Source organism: Esox lucius, chromosome 15 (genome assembly GCF_011004845.1).
Source record: "Esox lucius isolate fEsoLuc1 chromosome 15, fEsoLuc1.pri, whole genome shotgun sequence".
NCBI lineage: Eukaryota > Metazoa > Chordata > Actinopteri > Esociformes > Esocidae > Esox > Esox lucius.
The window spans coordinates 33,686,457-33,708,566 of NC_047583.1; the positions used below are offsets into that span (position 1 = coordinate 33,686,457).

General features: G+C 40.9%; 1 protein-coding gene across 2 annotated transcripts in view; it reads right to left on the reverse strand.

The window, feature by feature from the left end:
* Positions 1 to 697: 697 nt before the first annotated feature.
* The window catches only part of zfand3 (zinc finger, AN1-type domain 3), a 79,831-nt gene continuing 58,418 nt past the window's right edge, over positions 698 to 22,110 (reverse strand). The window contains exon 5 of one of the 2 annotated variants that reach the window (XM_020044749.3): positions 698 to 3,186. In XM_020044749.3, the coding sequence (XP_019900308.1) occupies positions 3,032 to 3,186 (155 nt within the window). In that variant the 3' untranslated portion in view covers positions 698 to 3,031. The remainder of the gene's footprint in view (positions 3,187 to 22,110) is intronic. The other variant, XM_013132537.4, reaches the window with a different exon arrangement.

Here is a 22,110-nt window from a genome sequence, read left to right on the forward strand (position 1 = left end):
GTGTTTGTGAGGACCAAAAATGAAGTACTGTAAAAAAATAAAAAAACATAAGCCCAATATCAAACTCTGAAAAATCATATTAGGTAAATGAGGATGGGGCAAATGCCTTCACTTCCCCAGATTTGAGTGTACAGATTAGACAATACTTGTGAAAGACTAACACACACACGGCAGGCTGACATACAACTAACATAACTTGTTTAGTAATTCAAAGCAGCTGCAAGTGTGTACAACTTAGCCAATAAACAGCTTTTTACATCACCATGAAACTCTAACACCTAACAGGGCACAGAGCCAACAGCATGCACAGTGCCAGAAACCATTAAAAGCTAAGTAGCAAACTACCTGTAAAATGTGTGAATCTGTACACGCTGAGACACCACACACAAACACAGCATGCGCATCCTTGAAAAGGGCAGATGTGGTCTAGCAATGTAAGCCGTCACCTCCGGTGCACATGCACTACTGCATGTACACCGGAGACAGGTTTGATTCCAGCCTACTGCTACCTAGGCACAGTCAATGTTTCCCACGGTCTCCCCACTATCCACAAAAGAAAAGAATACACACAAATAACAGCTTTCTATCAAAGGGATGTTTTTCCAGGTTACATGTTAAGTTCAATGTTGTGCCCAGTGTTTTTGTTCATACAAAGCCCCTCCTTCCTGCAGACATGAGACATTGATGACACCTCAAATCCAGTTTATTCTTTTAATTTTCAGTAACAAAAAAGAGCACAAAATATACAATGGAAACAAAGGCTACAGAATGCTCATACGCTTTTTTTTTTAACGTTAACCAAAATCAACTGAAGCTTTAAGCTAATATGCATGTAAAATAAAGGAGAAAACCCAAAAGGTTAAACAAGGATTTATTTTCTTTAAGATGCAGGAAATATTCTCTGACAATTTTTTTCCCCATTTGCCCCCGACCCCTTGTGGTCACCCGCGATCTGCTCTCAGTCAGGGTTTGCTGTATTTGATGAGAAAGAAAGTGTGTGTGCAAGAGAGTGAGTTAGAAAATCAATGCTTTGTAAAAAAATGAGGAGGAAGGATTGATTAATGGAAAGGAGGGTGAGAGAGGGAGACATGCTGGCCGGAAACAAAAGGGAGAAAGTGAAAAAAGAGAGATGGTTGGGTGCAACGGCCAAGGGCAGGCTGGAGTGAGTGTATGAGAGAGATGCCAGAGCATTCCTATTCCACAAAGGGGTCAGGTTGCCATTGTCAGGCAGAGACTTTCCAGAAAAAAAAAAAGAAAACAGTGGGTCCTGGAAGGAAATTAAGTCCAAGGCTAAGACATTATGGGTAACATCGAGCAAGACCTGAACAACAGCAATTTGTTGATGCTCTGCAAATTTTGCAAAGTCCAAAGAGTACCACTAGATTTTCCTGAACTGTCTGTATGCTCAGCACATGAACTGTCTGTTAAAACGTTTTTTTTATGTATATGTGAGAACTGTGCAGGGGCCAACAGATTCCATAGGAGGCACAGAACAATCTTGTGATAACTCTTTGTTTTCTCTGTCCATGTCATCACCTTAAGTCTGTCCGTTACCAGGAGCCTGAACATCACGGCCAGTGAGTACGTTTCCTGCCTTTCCGTTTCCACAGTGACTGAGGCTCGCTAGAGGCAATTACATCGCTGACAGACTGATCCATTGTGAATCCCAACCCCCTAACCTGGGAGTGACTGGTGCCTGTTGTCAAGAAATTAAGTTCTTCATCCTGCATGGCTGCAGCCTCAACTATGGAGGCCAAAGGTCAGAGGCTTAGGGACTTGGGCTAGTTTGAGCTTTGCAATTGTCCAGCCCCCTACTGCCCTTCCCCTATAAACCCCTCTCATTGTATTCTCCCACTACTTGAGGTAGTGGTGGTAATGAATATAAGGGAAGAAGAATAGTGAAGCAAAGGGATACTGTTTTTAGAAACTGCAAAAAATGCTTCCTCACAAATAAAAAATGCTTGAATTAAGCAAAAATTATTCTGCCAGCGCAGTGAGAACTTTGCTTCGAACAAGACAAAATCCTGTAAACAGGGTACCTAATCTAATTCAGTCACAAAAACAAATGTGAACAAAACTGATATTGTTCTTCAGAATATCTGGCTTGTTCAGATGTGTTATTGTCTGAACTTTGACTAAGCATTTTAATCAGCGTACAGAGTTGCCCCACATACCCTGATCCAGGTATGGGAGGGGTAAATTCAGATTTGGGAAGAAGAGCCTAAAGATAATTGGTCAAAAAACACTTGGAACGGTGGAGAGAAGGGCTGAAAAAGAGGGAGCGGTTGGTGATAACAGCCCCTTATGCTGATAAAGAAAGCTGACCCATTTTTACATGTAGTATTATTTTCACTATTCCTGTGCTTGTAGTTGCCCCTGAAATTATTGTTTTATAATTATATGTATTTTATAACTCATAACAATTCAATACAATTTGTTATGAAAATGTGTCTAAGCATGATATAAAACAAACCAACCCATATTAAAATACATTTTTGATTCCCCTCTTTCAGAAATGGGTGAACTTCCCCTTTATGCTCCCCTGCATCATATCCTTATCGTATCCTGGGTTGACCGCAACTAAAAACTGACCTCAGTTCAATATCTACAGGGAACTTCATGAGAAATGATGGGACTCAGGTCTTTATTATGAGTTTGGCAAACCAGGAAGCAATAGACAGGAGGTTTTAGCAGTCCCTTGCCACGGTACACAAAGTAGCAGTGCTTCTTCTGCTTATTTGAGGTATGAGCATAGTCAAAAGGTGGGGCACTGGGGACAAACGGGTATATTAGGGTTGTATTTACCTGCTTTGCCATTTCCATAATTTCCCTGAATTAAGTCTAAATTAACACATTTTCGCACATGGAATTAACAACGCAGCCAATGCGTCACATGAATCCTAAACTTACATAATATTGTTTGATAATGGGAACTGTACAAATGCACACTCCTGAATAAAGTTTGGCAAACTGGGAGTCAGTCTGTTTTTCTCCTCTTCCTCGCCCTCTTGTGGTTAAGGGAGGGGTATGTTCAGGAGCACTCCTCGCCAATGCGCTGGCATGAGCGGCCCACCTTGCGCTCCAGCTTGACCATCTTGAGGACGGCTTCCTCGCGCCCACGCCCGAGGTGGTCGAAGAGGCAGTCGTGCTGCTCCGGCAGCCGGTGGAGCATGCAGAACACGTAGCCTGGGAGGAGAGAAAGACAGGAGACGTTTGTCACTTTCCATCATAAAAGATGGAACAATGGGGATTCATTTGTGTGCATCTGTGCCAGCAGACAGAGGCCGTATCCATATTAAAGTAGTCAATTTTATTGTAATTGGTATGCCGATAACCTCCAGATGACCTTGTTGGTGTCCAGATGACCACTGGCTCATCAGGAAGGATCAAGCCACGCTGGCTACAAAATAATGGAGGACCTGGTTAAGACCTCTAACCATCACTATGCTTTTGACGTTGATTAACAAGCATGTGTTGACAGCCAAACAGTAATAAAAAAATAATATGTCAATGTAAAAATATTACAGATTACACATGCAAATAACTAAATGGGTGCAAATAACTGAATGGGTAGGTAAATGTTTCGGGCCAGAGTTGCCTTTTCAATGTAACACTGAGACCCATGGATGCTGCCATTTAAATATGCAGGCGCATTCACTACCATTAAAAAGTTTGCAGTCACTTAGAAATTCCCTTATCATTTTACAAGGCTAACTGATCTTAGAAAATCCTTTTGCTATTACACTACCGTCACTTATAAATGTCCTTGTTTTCCATTAAATTATACATGAAATTATTTTGAATATATATAGCTATTGACATGGTTAGAAATAATGATTTTTAATTGAAATAATAATTGTGTCCTACAAACTTTGCTTTTGTCAAATAATCCTCCATTTGCAGCAATTACAGCTTTGCAGACCTTTGGCATTCTAGTTGTCATTTTGTTGAGGTAATCTGGAGAGATTTCACCCCATGCTTCCTGAAGCACCTACCACAAGTTGGATTGGCTTAATACGCACTTCTTACGCACCATACGGTCAAGCTGCTCCCACATCAGCTCAAAAGGGTTGAGATATGGTGACTACGCCGGCCACTCCATTACAGACAGAATACCAGCTGACTGCTTCTTCCCTAAATATTTCTTGCATAGCTTGAAGCTATGCTTTGGGTCCTCTTGTAGGAGGATATTGGCTCCAGTCAAGCACTGTCCACAGGGTATGGCATGGCGTTGTGAAAATGGAGTGATAGCTTTACCTCTTCAAGATCCTTTTTACCCTTTACAAATCCTCCACTTTACTACCACCAAAGCACACCCATCTTTTCATTTGGTCTCCGTCTCAGAAATATTCTTCTTTGTGATCCAAACACCTCAAACTTAGATTTGTCTGTCCATAACACGATTTTTCCAATCTTCCTCTGTCCAGGGTCTGTCTTCTTTTGCTCATCATAATCTTTTCTTTTTATTGGCCAGTCTGAGAAATTGCTTTTTCTATGAAACTCAGCCTAGAAGGACAGCCTACAGGAATCGCCTCTTCACTTTTGACAATGAGACTGGTGTTTTGCGGGTACTATTTAATGAAGTTGCCAGTTAAGGACCTGTGAAGCATATGTTTCTCAAACTAGACACTAATGTATTTGTCCTCTTGCTCAGTTGTGCACCAGGGCCTCCACCTCTTTCTATTATGGCCAGTTTGCACTGTTCTATGAAGGGAGTAGAACACAGTGTTGTACAATAGTTTTTTTTTGCAATTTCTTGCATGGATTAGCCTACATTTCTCAGAATAGACTGACAAGTTTCAGAAGAAAGTTATTTGTTTCTTGTCATTTTGAGTCTGTAATTAAACCCACAGTCGCTAATGCTCCATATACTCATCTAGTCTAAAGGCCAGTTTTAGTGCTTTAATCAGCATAACAGTTTTCAGCCAACTTTCAATTAAAAATAATAATTTCTATCCTTGTCAAGGACTACACTCACCTGCCACTTCATTAGGTACACCTTTTCTACTGCTCATTAAAGTAAATATCCAATCAGTGAATCATGTGGCACCAACTAAATTCATTTAGGCATGTAGACATTGCTGAAGTTCAAACCAAGCATCAGAATGGGGAAGAAAGGTGATTTAAGTGACTTTGAACGTGGCATGGTACCAGATGGGCTAGTTTGAGTATTTCAGAAAGTGTTGTAATGGTGTGGGGGATATTTTCTTGTCACACTTTGGGTCCCTTAGTACCAAATGAGAAATGTTTTAACCCTGAGTACTGTTGCTGACCATGTCCATCCCCTTATGACCACAGTGTACCCATGTTCTAATGGCTACTTCCAGCAGGATAATGCGCCATGTCACAAAGCTGAAACCATCTTAAACTGATTTCTTGCACATGCAATTGAGTTCAATGTACTCAAATGGCCTCCACAGCCACCAGATCTCAATCCAGTCGATTTGGGATGTGGTGGAAGAGGAGATTCGCATCATGGAAGTGCAGCCGACAAATCTGCAGTAACTGCGTGATGCTATAATGTCAATATGGACCAAAATCTCTGAGGAACGTTTCCAGCACCTTGTTGAACCTATACCACAAAGAATTAACACTAGAACCGTAAGGCCTTTTCTGACCAACAGTATCAGCCAGAGCTGAACGCCGTTACTCATCATTAGCATAAGAATCGGCCCTATTACCATCTCCATCCAGCCAGAGCTTCAGTTAATCTGCTGGGTCGAACAAGTATTTGATACACTGCCGATTTTGCAGGTTTTCTTACTTAAAAAGCATCTAGAGGTATGTCATTTTTATCATAGGTACACTTCAGCTGTGAGAGACGGAACCTAAAACATAAATCCAGAAAATCACATTGTATGATTTTTAAATAATAAATTAGCATTTTATTGCATGACCTAAGTATTTGATCACCTACCAACCAGTAAGAATTCTGGCTCTCACAGACCGGTTAGTTTTTCTTTAAGAAGCCCTTCTGTTCTCCACTCATTACCTATATTAACTTCACCTGTTTGAACTCGTTACCTGTATAAAAGACACCTGTCCACACACTCAATCAAACAGACTCCAACCTCTCCACAATGCTCAAGACCAGAGAGCTGTGTAAGGACATCAGGGATAAAAATGTAGACCTGCACAAGGCTGGGATGGGCTACAAGCAGCTTGGTTAGAAGGCAACAACTGTTGGCGCAATTATTAGAAAATGGAGGAAGTTCAACATGAAGGTCAATCTCCCTCGGTCTGGGGCTCCATGCAAGATCTCACCTCGTGGGGTATCAATGATCATGAGGAAGGTGAGGGATCAGCCCAGAACTACATGGCAGGACCTGGTCAATGACCTAAAGAGAGCTGGGACCACAGTCTCAAAGAAAACCATTAGTAACACACTACGCCGTCATGGATTAAAATCCTGCAGTGCACGCAACGTCCCCCTGCTCAAGCCAGCGAATGTCCAGGCCCGTCTGAAGTTTGCCAATGACCATATGGATGATCCAAAGAAGGAATGGGAGAAGGTCATGTGGTCTGATGAGACAAAAATAGAGCTTTTTGGTCTAAACGCCACTCGCCGTGTTTGGAGGAAGAAGAAGGATGAGTACAACCCCAAGAACACCATCCCAACCGTGAAGCATGGAGGTGGAAACATCAATCTTTGGGGATGCTTTTCTGCAAAGGGGACAGGACGACTGCACCATATTGAGGGGAGGATGAATGGGGCCATGTATCGCGAGATCTTGGCCAACAACCTCCTTCCCTCAGTAAGAGCATTGAAGATGGGTTATGGCTGGGTCTTCCAGCATGACAACGACCCGAAACACATAGCCAGGGCAACTAAGGATGTATCAAATACTTATGTCATGCAATAAAATGCAAATTAATTACTTAAAAATCATACAATGTGATTTTCTGGATTTTTTTTTTAGATTCCGTCACTCACAGTTGAAGAGTACCTATGATAAAAATGACAGACTACATGCTGTGTAAGTGGGAAAACCTGTAAAATCGGCAGTGTATCAAATACTTGTTCTCCCCACTGTATATAGAACAGTCTAAAAAATTATGATTTACAGAATTTGTTTGTATTAAATGGTTAATGAATTTGAGAAAATACAAGAATGTGTTTGTATTGAAGGACTTATAATTTTCTTATGAAAGAAAAAGAAAAAAATAAGAATACATTTAATTATTTTTAAGAACACAGGATATAGTATATCATTTGTTTATTAGGCCCTACAAATGTAGAAAATGATAATTGCACAACACTTAAATTATTCAAAATAAATCCATTAGAATTTAGTTTTCATTTTGATGATATACAAGGTAAAATAAGAGACATTGTCGACCAGTTTGCGACAATCAAAGGATATATGCTTGAGTAGCCATGCATAGGCCTAAAGCATGTTGCTTGATAAAAACGATAAATTTAAAAGAATGACCGCATTTCAAGGAACACCCCCAGACTCCACTATTACGCAAACGTGTTCCTCATCACATCACCCCAGACTTCCCATCATTACACACACTGGATCCTCACTACTACAGCCTATAAATTGCCCTTGTGTTTGTCAGAGACTTGTCTGCTAGTTGTCCGTGTGTTCTCATTGTTTTTCTTGCCTAGTGCGCATGTTCCTTTGTATCAGTTCTAGCCGATTCAGCTTAGTAAACCCTTGTTTCACCGTTCATCCTGTGCCTGGGCTCCTTGCTTACCACACCATGACATACTTTAATAGGCTTAATGAAATAAAATAAAAATGCCTATGTGAACTATACACTGTATATTGTGTCAGAGTTGTGTGTGACTTGCTTACTGAGTTCAGATTATATACAATGTCTACCCTCATCATCATTCTTCATCATTACACTTCAGTCACATGCATAGGTGTGTCAGGGGGTTATCGCCCATTCCTCCATTGACATCATTGCTTGAAAATGCCATGTCTAATATTATTAATACCCCTTGAAATTGTTGCAAATTTCTAAACTAAAGTTTCTATACCTTTTAAAATGGTCTTGTAATTTCCACCATGAGAGAGCATTCTAATCACCTATAAATTGAGAACAGCTGAACTGCAGTAGTTATCTAGTCAGTTACTAGTCAACTGCAAGTGATAGCTATAGTTATGTTATTCATTTGTATCTCCACCACAATTTCTTACCTTGTTTTGTCACTTGTTTATGTCATTTCCAGCCAGAAGAAACATATTGGTCAAATAAAAATTCACTATGGCTCAAAATCTGGCATGGGTATGAATACTTTTGGGCTTAACTGTATATGTAACAACTGAAAAAGAATGTGAACAACATGTACACAATTTCAAAGAATGATTTATAATAGTCTACATGAAAATATACAGTGGATATACAAATATTTGTTTATTGTTAATGGAGCTGAAAGGACCTACAGATCCAGACTCCCCATGTCACCACTCATTACACTCCAAATAACATTGAACAAGACATGGTCTTTAGACCCACGGAGAATATCTGTGGGGAAAAGGGTCCCATGTTACCTTGGAGATTGGCGTACGACCACTGACATTGTCACCCATATACAGTGGATATAAAAAGTCTACACACCCCTGTAAAAATGCCAGGTTTTTGTGATGTAAAAGAATGAGACAAAGACAAATCAGGTCAGAATTTTTTTTCCACTTTTAATGTGACCTATAATGTGATATATTTCATATCTTAGGAGGACCTGAAATGAGGACCATGCCTTTGGAGTACCCGGCTTAACAACTATCTGATCCTGCCCAAAGTCGCTGTCACTGTCCACAGCCCTCCATGTCGTTTCAGTTCCCATCTACCTGATTGTGAAGCTAATCTGTATTTTTTTGACCTGCTGGTCATTCAAACACTAATGTGGCCAAAAAAAAGTAATGCAGGACCGGCCACCCCTTAGAGTCTGGCACCTCTCTAGGTTTCTTCTTAGGTTTTGACCCTACTAGGCGTTTTTTCCTAGTCACTGTCCATCAACTCTTGTTGTTGCTTTCTTTTTGGGGTTTCAGGGCCAGCTATCTGTATAGGCATTTTGCGACACCTTGATGTAAAAAATAAATGTGATTGATAGAAGAAAATTCTGTTCATTTTTCTGAAGTTTATATTTGTGAAACTTGGCGTAATATACAGGATACAAAAGGAAGAGCATAGTAGTAACCAAATAGTTAACTCCATTAAATATGTTTTGTATTTGCAATTAAAAGGAGCTCTTCTGTGTCAAGGTTTGAACCTTGTCTTTGCCACTGGCTGATATGGCTCAGAGCACCATAGGACAATGCATTTTGGCAAAGCATTTTGTGATCTTTCATCAGTCCTTACGAGTAATGCTCTTTCACATTCAATGTCTGAAACCTTTAATGGCAAATTATCTCATCTCAAGTCAGTCAGTAGTTAGGAGCAATGATACCTGGCGTCTTCAACACAGTCCCATAGAAGTATCACTGCCAGGGAGACTACCCTGGACTCAAATCATCCCTTAGGAGCTAAGCTGCCTTGAGTATCACTGCCACTTGCAGGCACAACCCCTCATAATCCTCCCCAATACCCCATTGTGTCAGCACTTCATAAAGCGTTTGGCAGGTATTTCAAAGCAGTCACGTTAACAGAGAGAGCAAGCAAAAATGTGTTTTTTTGTGTTAGGTTTTCAGTGTTAATTAATTTGTTAAGAGAGAATTTTTTCGGACACCGACAGGAGCTGATTAAAAGGCTCCGAGTGACTGTGGCTGACGCACCCATTAATTAAAATAATGAGGGTGGGGTGATTATTTAGCTGTGAACAGGTGTGGAAAAAGCGTGCGGTGGTGCTAAACATAATTCTTTTGATTGGGAACTGAGTTTAAAACAGCATTCTTTCTGTGTGGATCGTTTTATCAAGTTTTACAATTTTTATGAGGACTTCTGTTCCTTAAAGGAAAAAAAGCACTGCCAATAGATAAAGAAATAACCTGAGGTGCTTCTATTGAAAGATTACCAGTGCAGTACAACTTCTGACAAACATCAAATAAGTGCAGTGCTTCTACTGACAAAACGGCAGAGCGAAAAAAACATTCTGAAGTGACATTGTTAGAATTAATGACAAACGGCTGCTAGCTCTTAACAGAAGGTGCCGTCAATTTGGTGGTGGCGATTTCAGTCCCTAATAGTGAGACATGTCATTAAGCCATCATTATGCCTTGTCGTCATAACAAACTGAAGTGCTTAACAGGCACGGCTGTGGCTTCAGTGATGATATATCAAATAGGCTGCAATTACAGCTCTGTGGCTAAAATGATAGGCTTACTAACATGATGCAGATTTATTAGATATTAGCTAAGCCTTAAAGAGGATGTTCATTCAAAGTAATTTAAACTTGCAAATAGGGGTGGTCGTTGACACAAACTGGTGCTAAACCGTAGCAAACCATAACCCTTTGTCTTTTTGCCAGTCTTTTTATATATATTTTATTAATATTTAATTACAGATAAAACAAGATACTAGAGGATTCTGGTATAACCTGATTCTCTGTATCCATTCAATCCCTCCCTAGCTGTCTCTAAACCAAGGTCCGGGGTTGATTTAGATCAATACAAGGAGAAACTGAAATTCCATATCCCTTCCCGCCAGTATACTGGTCTCCAGATCTGCAGTTCTAGAATACGAGTCAAATCTGAGAAGTAGCATTGCTTATTTACTCAAGACAAATTAGGTCTTAAAATAAGAACATTCACAAGTTAATTAGCTCAAAGTAGTTTGCTTAAAAGCACAGTTATTTTCTTTAATGAGCTTTATGCTTTTGTTTATGTTTTTTGTTCAAGTAAAAATTAGCAGTCCAGTACTAATGCTCCCATTACAGATGTATTTGTGAATGAGGCCAAAATATGTATGCAGTTTGATTTCTCTGACCACTAAGAAATGCAGACAGGTTTGCCCAATGTGATTCAGTTGGGCAATTAGGATTATCAAGTTAAAGAATTAATGTATATGGGAATGAAAGAATATAGTTCCGAAAGAAATTAAGAGACCACTGCACCTTTTTCTATCCTTTCCAAAAAAGTCAAAAAGCCCCAGTTCACAGACTTAACCCCCATCTAGCGTTTGTGAGCCTTTTTAGCAATGAAGTAATTTGTTTTGCCCTAAGACAAATACTAAATGGCTGGCCCTCAACCTCCCACTCCGCATGATGTGCAATAAGGGGTTGGCGCGCTAACCCACTGTTGCTAGCCATAGCCTCCTGCTGCTCTAAAGACATCACCATGCCAGCCAGGATGCCTGCAGGTCCCAGGTTCCCTTGGTTTTTAACAATGCCCGGTACAGACAGGGAGAGAACCAGTTGTTCTGGTTCAGGTTCAAGGAATCCTGCCATGCCTGTAAACCTGCCATATAGACAGTACATCAACCACAGAAGATCCTCCTCTGTGGGTTCTCTGGACAGAGGGTCATAGTCATCAGCCATGTACATCTCAACAGACTGCACATTGTTAGATGTTGATGGCCTTTTCCATTCAGTCTGTTTACTTCCTGCGTTAACCCAACAACTAAAAGTGACCCTTTCAAAGGGTCGACAGGATAGACTAAAGCAAGGGTTGGACCCCATACTATGTGTAAAACCATTGATTTTGTGGTGTTTCTCCTTTATGCTTGGTTGCAGTGTAGACCATACAATTGAGTGCAGAGTGCATAGTTTTTCATTTGCTTGCCTTATTAGCACATTGGAGGATAGCCGCATTTGGAAATCTCTGTTGTGCCCACATTGACTGGGGGAATATTAAAGGAAGGCAGTTGTGGGAAGTGGAACATGGGCCTTATGAATTGTTTTACCGTTCTAGTCTAGGACCGTTTGGTAACACAATGTATTTTTCTATCATTTGTCACAGTATTGGAGTTGTGTGTCAGGAATAAAGCAATCTGTGTGGTGAAGTCAAGGTTATTCAAAGGAAGTTCTTTTGACACATGTACATCTGATGTTGTGCAGCTCAAAAATAGCCAGTGCAGCTGCATGGCCAGATTTATGAGTGTGGCAATTAAACACAATCCCAAACTTCCAATATGATCTGGTTATACAAATTATATTCAGAAAGTAAATAATGACAATTAGGAATTCTAATGGTTTCCATGGTAGTATCCTGGATAAAGTTTATTGACAATATATCAATTCTGAGTTTTCTTAACTGTATCTTGTTAGCTACACTCACCAACACAGGATAAACTTCTAACCTTCACTACTGCTGCACCTCTGCTAATGTCCACACTTGTAGGGGTCTTCTGCCCTTGTAATGCTAATACATAAAAATGACATATGGTCTGAAATTGACAGTAATGTCGACCAACTAAGCTAACTATTAGTTATATTCCTATACAGTGGGGAGAACAAGTATTTGATACACTGCCAATTTTGCAGGTTTTCCCACTTACAAAGCATGTAGAAGTCTGTAATTTTTATCATAGGTACTCTTCAACTGTGAGTGACTGAATCTAAAACAAAAATCTTAATATTTGGTACAGAAACCTATGTTTGCAATGACAGAGATCATACGTTTCCTGTAGTTCTTGACCAGGTTTCTACACACTACAGCAGGGATTTTGGCCCACTCCTCCATACAGACCTTTCGGGGCTGTCGTTGGGCAATACGGACTTTCAGCTCCCTCCAAAGATTTTCTATTGGGTTCAGGTCTGGAGACTGGCTAGGCTACTCCACGACCTTGAGATGCTTCTTACGGAGCCACTCCGTAGTTGCCCTGGCTGTGTGTTTCGAGTCGTTGTCATGCTGGAATTTTTGTCTCACCAGACCTTATAACCTTCTCCCATTCCTCCTCTGGATTATCCAGATGGTCATTGGCAAACTTCAGACGGGCCTGGACATGCGCTGGCTTGAGCAGGGGGACATTGCGTGCGCCGCAGGATTTTAATCCATGACGGCGTAGTGTGTTTCTAATGGTTTTCTTAAAGACTGTGGTCCCAGCTCTCTTCAGGTCATTGACCAGGTCCTGCCATGTAGTTCTGGGCTGATCCCTCACCTTCCTCATGATCATTGATGCCCCACGAGGTGAAATCTTGCATGGAGCCCCAGACCGAGGGAGATTGACCGTCATCTTGAACTTCTTCCATTTTCTAATAATTGAGCCAACAGTTGTTGCCTTCTCACCAAGCTGCTTGCCTATTGTCCAGCAGCCCATCCCAGCCTTGTGCAGGTCTACAATTTTACACAGCTCTCTGGTCTTGGCCATTGTGAAGAGGTCGGAGTCTATTTGATTGAGTGTGTGGACAGGTGTCTTTTATACAGGTACCGTGTTCAAACAGGTGAAGTTAATATAGGTAATGAGTGGAGAACAGAAGGGCTTCTTAAAGAAAAACTCTCTGTGAGAGCCGGAATTCTTACTGATTGGTAGGTGATCAAATACTTAGGTCATGCAATAAAATGCAAGTTAATTATTTATAAATCATACAATGTGATTTTCTGGATTTTTATTTTAGGTTCCATCTCTAACAGTTGACGTGTTCCTATGATAAAAATGACAGATCTCTACATGCTTTGTAAGTAGGAAAACCTGCAAAATCAGCAGTGTACCAAATACTTGTTCTCCCCACTGTAAGTAAAACAAAACAATGTATTTGTTACTGCACTGCTAACTCGCCAATGGAAATGACTAGCATAGAAAGAGGACGGAAGATATGTAACACTTAATTTCAACACAACAGCACAAGGATTTCAGAATGATTGTGCTGGTCAACGTTAGCTAAGGTTAGAAATGACGTAGAGAAGTTTACTTTAGGGAATTGTAGTCTTACATTAGCTATGCTATGTTGATGACCACTAAGAAGTGCAAGGTGACTTACCAATTGCATTGTGGGATTATTGATGTGCTGTACGCTGCCTGGTGTTACCTACCTGGCTACCTGCCAAACTTTTTTGAATTTACTCTATAGGTAATTGGTCAAATTCTACTTTTAGAGTTTACCAATGCCATATTTTTCATCTGTTGACCTCTTACCCAACTTGACTACACCGGGACACTTTTTGGACATAATTAACAGAACTACTCACCCCTGAACACCTGACGCTAAGTATCATTAAAATGCCTTATCACTGTAATTGTTGTAGCAACAACACGGAGGAGAACTATCGTCTTCAGGTAAAGATAGCAGAGTCAGAGGCTTGGCTTCTGACGCAAATGTCAGGCAAGGATTATGTTAGTGTAGATACAGAAAAAACTGCGTATGTGCCACCAGGAACAAACAATAGTCTTATTAGCCCCCCAGCACAGCTCCTGCAGCTGGGCAAGAACTTTCTCTTGGTCACTGGGAAGAAATGCCTTCGACCAGTTAAACCTGAATCGTTGCTAAATCCAACTGAGACTTTTAACAGGTTTTCCCCACTGGAGTCGGAGTCAAGGCCCGAGCCGTCTTCGGAGGGGAATGATCGGCAAGCATGTTCTACCGGTGGCCTTGAAAAACTTTAAACTTAAGTAATCTGCAATTCCAATACCCACAGTATTAGACTAAACAATCAGCTGGCGATCGTGCACTGTTTACCGGGGGGCAGAGCCACCGACTTAGCCACAAATCTGGGGCTGGTGCTAGCAAAGTCTAAAACTGGCAAGTATAGAGAGTACAGAGATATTGTGTATTCACGTTGGCACCAACAACGTTAGGATGAAACAGTCAGAGGTTACGAAGCAGAACATAGCATCAGCATGTACACTAGCTAGAAAGATGTAATTGTCTCTGGCCCCCTCACAGCTAGGGGAAGTGACAAGCTCTACAGCAGACTTGCGAAACTCAATTGCTGAGTTCTGTCCGTCGCAGGAGATAAGAGTTTGTAGATAACTGGCTCTCTTTTTGGGACTCTCCCAGAAATAGGGCCAGGCCTGATCTGCTGAAAAGCGACGGAGTCCATCCCAGCTGGAGTGGTGCTCTTCTTTTATCTAGGAACATTGACAGGAGTCTCACTCCTACAGCCTCACCATGAGATAGGGTGCAGGTTAGGCCGCAGACAGGAGTCTGTCGATAGCATAGCCAGAGTAGTTAGTACAGCTTTAACTATTGCCACTGTGACTCGTTCCAGGCTGAGAAAAGTTAAACAAGGTAGTGCTAACAAAAACAACCTTAAGATAAAGCCTTCCTCCACCTCGGTCACAAATTAAAAAAAAAATGACTATCACCTCGCATCTCAAAATGGGACTCCTAAATGTTAGTAAAAGAATTTTCTCTGACCATAAACTAGATGTTATTGGTTTATGTGAAACGTGGCTAAAGCCTGATGAATTCATTGCCTTAAATGAAGCCTCTCCTCCTGGCTATACTAGTGATAATATCTCTCGTGCATCCCGAAAAAGGAGGGGATGTTGCTAATATTTAATGACAGTACATATAAATTTACTCTCAAACCCATCACAGATTTTCATTCTTTTGAAGTTTTGCTCATGAAAGTTAACCAGGCCGATAAATCGTTTTACATAGCTACTATTTATAGGGCCCCTGGGCCATACACAATGTTCCTCAATGAGTTTCCAGAATTCTTGTCTAACCTTGTAGTCATGGCAGATAGTATTCAAATTTTTGGGGATTTCAATATTCATATGGAAAAGTCTGATGATCCTCTTCAAAAAGCCTTTGAAGCCATAATTGACTCAATGGGTTTAATCCAACATGTCTCAGGTCCAACACATTGCCACAATCACACCTTAGATTTAGTCCTGTCACGAAAAATAGATATTGTAGATCTAATAATTTCCCCCCCAAATCCTGGATTATCGGATCACTGTCTTATTACATTTACCATTAAAACAAGAAATCCACTTGCTTCACAAACAATGAGTTTCAAAAGCTGTACTATAAATTCTCAGACTACAAATAAATTCCTTGATATTCTTACAAGTTCGCTGATTAACGACAGAAATACATTAGATACGGTTGCACCACTAAAAACAAAAGAAATACGCAACAAGAAACTTGCTCCCTGGTACACAGACAATACTAGAGCACTTAAGCAATCCTCCAGAAAATTGGAGCGAAAGTGGCGCTCCACCAAGTTGGAAGTATTCAGACTAGCTGGGATAGAGAGTAAACTACAATATCGAAAATCACTCACGTCTGCTCGATCAGCTTATTTCTCCAACCTGATTGAGGTGAACAAAAATAATCCAAAATTTCTCTTCGATACAGTTGCAAAGTAAAAAAAAAAAGCAAAGCTCAACAAGTGAAGTGGGTCTTCACTTTAGTTGTAATGAATACATGAACTACTTTGATGAAAAGATCATCACCATTAGAAAACAAATAACTGATTCCTCAAATAATTATGGTCCTCAAAATCTCAGTTGTCCTAAAAATTTCCTGAACCTCCCCGAACCAGGTGTCAATGGGGAAACTATTTGTAATGTGTTCTAAACCCACAAACTGTCAGCTAGACCCAATTCCAACAAAATTACTTAACCCTCTGAGTACTATGCTTAAAATGTTTGGGTGTCACTACTTTTATATTTTGGCTTATAAACAATATGTAATGTAAATCGATCATTGTGTATTTGGCATCAAATTATTCCAAATTACCTCAGCTAATATAAGCTTGCATGTTAATGTTCTTATAAGGTAGTGTTTTAGGGAAAAATGCACAATTAACCCCCTGAGGATGGATTAGGCGGTAACGCCCACGCCTGGGGCGTATTTGCATAACAATTACATAGTATTACATATTTTCAAAACGGTTTGTAATAGAGAGGTTCTGTTTTCTTTGCGGTTTCAAGGAGAGTCCGATGAAAACGCAGATGCGCTTTGTGTTTACTTGGCACATTTCCTTGTTGTCGTCATCCTGTCCAAATTAAACCAAACCCTTGTGCACCTGACCAATGGATGGGCTGTTGGGTGACAGCATCCAATGGGAGGCTGTTGCTATGCAGAATAGTTTATTTTACCCAATCTGGGGAAGGTATCTGTTGCGTATTTGATCCAATCATGAGGTTGCTGGGTGGGACATGAGTTTCTTTTTCTTCATTTGCTCATTCTGACTGTATAAGAGGTTGTAGCAGTATGTCAGCTTAGCTAGCATGCTTAGTTAGCATTAGCGAACGTTTTAGCATTGTGTCCTTGCGTAACGCTAACTTGTTGAAAAGACAAAGAAAGGATTTGTGTTTTCAACAGTTTGTAAGTATTATTATTAGTATAAAATGTCAAAACGTAAAAACACTTTTACTAAATGTAGACATAGTCCGTTACGGTTATCAAACGCTGGATAGCTGAGTTACCAGACAACAAAGGACGAATGCTAACAACAGGCTAATGCTAACGCAAGAACAGTCTGGTAAGTAACATCTAATAACCTATTTATCATGAAATAATGTAATACAAATGTGATCATTATAGATATTGTCTGCTTTGCATATTTGGAATGGGAGAACTGTTCCACATGGCTGTGTGTGGTCTGAATTCAATCATATAGAAAAATAATTATGGGTGTCATAATCATATTGTCCTGTATGCACATGAGGTGAATTATTATTTAATTGTTCTGTTCACTTTTATTGTGATACAATGCATATTTGTGTAAGAAAAAGGGTTTGAAAAGTGTTTTTGGGTTGGCAGAACAGTTCCACAAGGGTTTTTGGGTTGTTTTCAATGAAAAATGTTGTCAAAAACATTTTGGACAAAGGGCAAATTATTTCATTTTTCTGTTCACATTCATTGTGAAGCCTTCTCTTACACAAATGTGCATTGTGTTTGCACAGAACATTTGTATTGGGAGTATCACTCCATATGGGTGTGTTATGGTCAGAATTCAATGATATATAGAAAACATCTGATTTCGCTTATGAAATTATTTACTTAAGGAGCTATTTCCTGTGCTAGGTCTGCCAATGCTGAACATAATAAATTGCTCCCTTTCCTCCAGGACATAGTAAACAATTATAGGCCAATATCGAACCTCCCATTCAAAAATCTTAGAAAAATGTGTTTCCCAACAACTGAATGCCTTCCTGAAGACAAATAATATTTATGATATACTCCAGTCCGGTTTCAGAACCCATCATAGTACTGAGACTGCACTCGTGAAGGTAACAAATGACCTTCTAATGGCCTCAGACATCTGTTCTGTTGCTTCTTGATCTTAGTGCTGCTTTTGACACTATTGATCACTCCCTTCTCTTAGAGAGACTGGAAACCCATATTGGGCTACGTGGACATGTTCTAGCCTGGTTTAAATCTCATCTGAAAGATATCAGCTAGTTAGTGTGGATGGCATATCCTCTGACAAGTCAACGGTATGCTTTCCTCAAGGCTCGGTTCTGGGCCCATTATTGTTCTCACTATACACTCACCTAAAGGATTATTAGGAACACTTGTTCAATTTCTCATTAATGCAATTATCTAATCAACCAATCACATGGCAGTTGCTTCAATGCATTTAGGGGTGTGGTCCTGGTCAAGACAATCTCCTGAACTCCAAACTGAATGTCAGAATGGGAAAGAAAGGTGATATAAGCAATTTTGAGCGTGGCATGGTTGTTGGTGCCAAACGGCCCGGTCTGAGTTTTTTACAATCCGCTCAGTTACTGGGATTTTCACGCACAACCATTTCTAGGGTTTACAAAGAATGGTGTGAAAAGGGAAAAACATGCAGTATGCGGCAGTCCTGTGGGCGAAAATGCCTTGTTGATGCTAGAGATCAGAGGAGAATGGGCCGACTGATTCAAGCTGATAGAAGAGCAACTTTGACTGAAATAACCACTCGTTACAACCGAGGTATGCAGCAAAGCATTTGTGAAGCCACAACACGCACGACCTTGAGGCGGACGGGCTACAACAGCAGAAGACCCCACCGGGTACCACTCATCTCCACTACAAATAGGAAAAAGAGGCTACAATTTGCACCAGCTCACCAAAATTGGACAGTTGAAGACTGGAAGAATGTTGCCTGGTCTGATGAGTCTCGATTTCTGTTGAGACATTCAGATGGTAGAGTCAGAATTTGGCGTAAACAGAATGAGAACATGGATCCATTATGCCTTGTTACCACTGTGCAGGCTGCTGGTGGTGGTGTAATGGTGTGGGGGACGTTTTCTTGGCCCCTTAGTGCCAATTGGGCATCGTTTAAATGCCACAGCCTACCTGAGCATTGTTTCTGACCATGTCCATCCCTTTATGACCACCATGTACCCATCCTCTGATGGCTACTTCCAGCACCATGTCACAAAGCTCGAATCATTTCAAATTGGTGTCTTGAACATGACAATGAGTTCACTGTACTGAAATGGCCCCCACAGTCACCAGATCTCAACCAAATAGAGCATCTTTGGGATGTGGTTGAACGGGAGCTTCGTGCCCTGGATGTGCATCCCACAAATCTCCATCAACTGCAAGATGCTATCCTATCAATATGGGCCAACATATCTAAAGAATGCTTTCAGCACCTTGTTGAATCAATGCCACGTAGAATTAAGGCAGTTCTGAAGGCGAAAGGGGGTCAAACACAGTATTAATATGGTGTTCCTAATAATCCTTTAGGTGAGTGTATATGCTGCCTCTGGGCGATGTAATCCAAAATCACAATGTAAATTTTCACTCTTATGCTGATGATACACACATATATATTTCAATGAAGTATGGAGAAGCACCAAAATTAGCTAATTTGGAAGCTTGCGTTTCAGATATTAGGAAGTGGATGACAGAGAATTTCTTGCTCTTAAACTCAAGAAAAACAGAAATGCTCGTTTTAGGACCCAAGAAACAAAGAGCATTGTTAGCAGATCTCACTGTGAACCTTGATGGCTGCAAGGTCGTATCCCAAAAAACTGTAAGAAACCTCGGCGTTACCCTTCACCCTGACCTCTCCTTTAATGAACATATAAAATATGTCTCAAGAGTTGCATATTTTCATCTTTGAAACATTGCAAAAACCCGAAACTATCTATCAAAAACGGATGCAGAAAAACTAATCCATGCTTTCGTTACTTCTAAACTAGATTACTGCAATGCTCTTCTTTCCGGTTACCCTGACAAATCAATAAATAAACTTCAATTAGTGCTGCACACGGCTGCTAGAATCCTAACTAGAACAAAAAAATGTGAACACATTACTCTTGTACTAGCGTCTTTACACTGGCTGCCTGTTAGAGTTATGGCTGATTTTAAGGTTTTACTGTTAACCTATAAATCAATACATGGACTTGCTCCTACTTACCTTGCTGAAATGATCCAGCCATACATACCTACATCGCAAGATGCAGGCCGTTTAATTGTACCTAGAATTTCTAAACAAACAGCCGGAGGCAGGGCCTTTTCTTATAGAGCTCCATTACTGTGGAATGATCTGCCAATTAAGGTTAGAAAAGCAAAGGTGACCAGAAGGCTTGATACTGTCCACCCTTGCTGTCTTGCCAGGAGGGCTCTCGTCGCCACTGGGATGCCCTCCCTCCAATGCCTTTCGGGGGAAGTGTCACTGCCTTGTTGTTGTCTCTCTGTTGCGCACTTGTGCAATTGGGCTGTACTCTGCTGGCAATACTCGGCCCTCATTCAGGGTGGTTGCGGTCGGTGGGTGTCCCTTTGGTTGATGCCGGGCAATGTGGGTGGATTGATTTCCTGCCTGTTGGGCCCTGTCCAGGGCCTCCCCCGGGTTTTTCGCCATTTTGGATTAGGTACTGTCTCTCGAAAGCATGACACCATCTCTAAAAAGTGTAATTATTATTAGCCAAAACATTTGTTATAATGTTCATGTCATCAGAATGATTTTAGTTGGACTAACGTTGGCATAAACTGAGGCTAATTTATCATATTTCAGTTAGCTAACATTACGAGCTAGCTAACGTTATTAGCATTCATCGCTAATGTTAGCATCAATAGCTATGTTTTACTGACTCTTGCTAGCAATTTTTTTTATGAAATATTAATGGAGTTGTATCGCACTAAATATTTGCCAATATTAGCAAGTCATTGTAAAAATTGAAACAGTGGATTAAATTAGTTACTGAGCATAGATTAGCTATTGAGGATAAAAGGATTATGGCTTGCAGCTTCATGATTTTCACATAAACGTAGCTAGACTACAGCATACCCAACAACGCAATTTGACTAGAGGGTCGCAACATCTTCAGCACTGATCGTAAGGCAGAGGACTCCGGTAAGACCAGAGGAGGTGGTCTCTGCATTTATGTAAACAAAGCATGGTGTACTGAGACTAACATAACCGGGAGTCACTGCTCAACCAATCTGGAGTACCTGATGATTAGGTGCAGGCCTTTTTACTTGCCTTGGGAGTTTACATCCACTGTTGTTACTTCAGCCTGTATACCACCAGATGCTAATACTAAACGAGCAATGAAAGAATTGAAGGCTGCTATTAGCAAACTGCACATCCAGATGGTGTTTTATCGTTGCAGGGGATTTCAACCAATCAAAACAGTTTTTCCCAAATGTCAGCACCCATAAACTATTAAAGACCTTCCCCAACCAGCCTTGGACGAACAGAGAGGTCCGACAACTGCTAAAGGCATACAACGCTGCTTTCAGATCCAGCGATGTGGAGGCCTTCAGCTCATCCAAGGCCGACTTGATAAAGGGCTAAAAATTTGCAAAATATTGTCTAAAAGCGATCACAAACAGTGGATTGAGGAGCACTTCAACAACAACTCTGAACTTCAACGCATGTGGCAGGGCATCCAAGCCATCAGACTACCGGCCAAAGAACCCTACCACAGCCAGTATTGTCTCCATCACCAACGTGTTAAACAGGTTCTACGCTTGCTTCGACAGTGACAACAAAGATCTAGCCATTAAAGCGGAGCTCCCCACAGATGAGCTCCCCCTCCAGACCTCTCCTGGACCCTCAACACCTCAGCTCTGGTCAAAAAGTCGCAACAGCACCTGTACTTTTTGAAGAGGCTAAAGAAGGCCAGCCAGTCTTCCTTGTGAACTTTTACCACTACACAATCAAAGAGCATTCTGACTAACATCGCCACAGTGTGGTTAGGCGGATGCTTCATGGTCGACCAGGAGGGCCTGTAGAAGGAGTGAAAACCACCCAGCTCCCAGATATCATAGACCTCCAGCGCAAGCGGTGTCTGCAGAGGGTGCATAGCATTATCAGGGACCTTCACATCCATGACACAATCTGTTTGCCCTCCTACCATCAGGCAGGTGGTACAGGT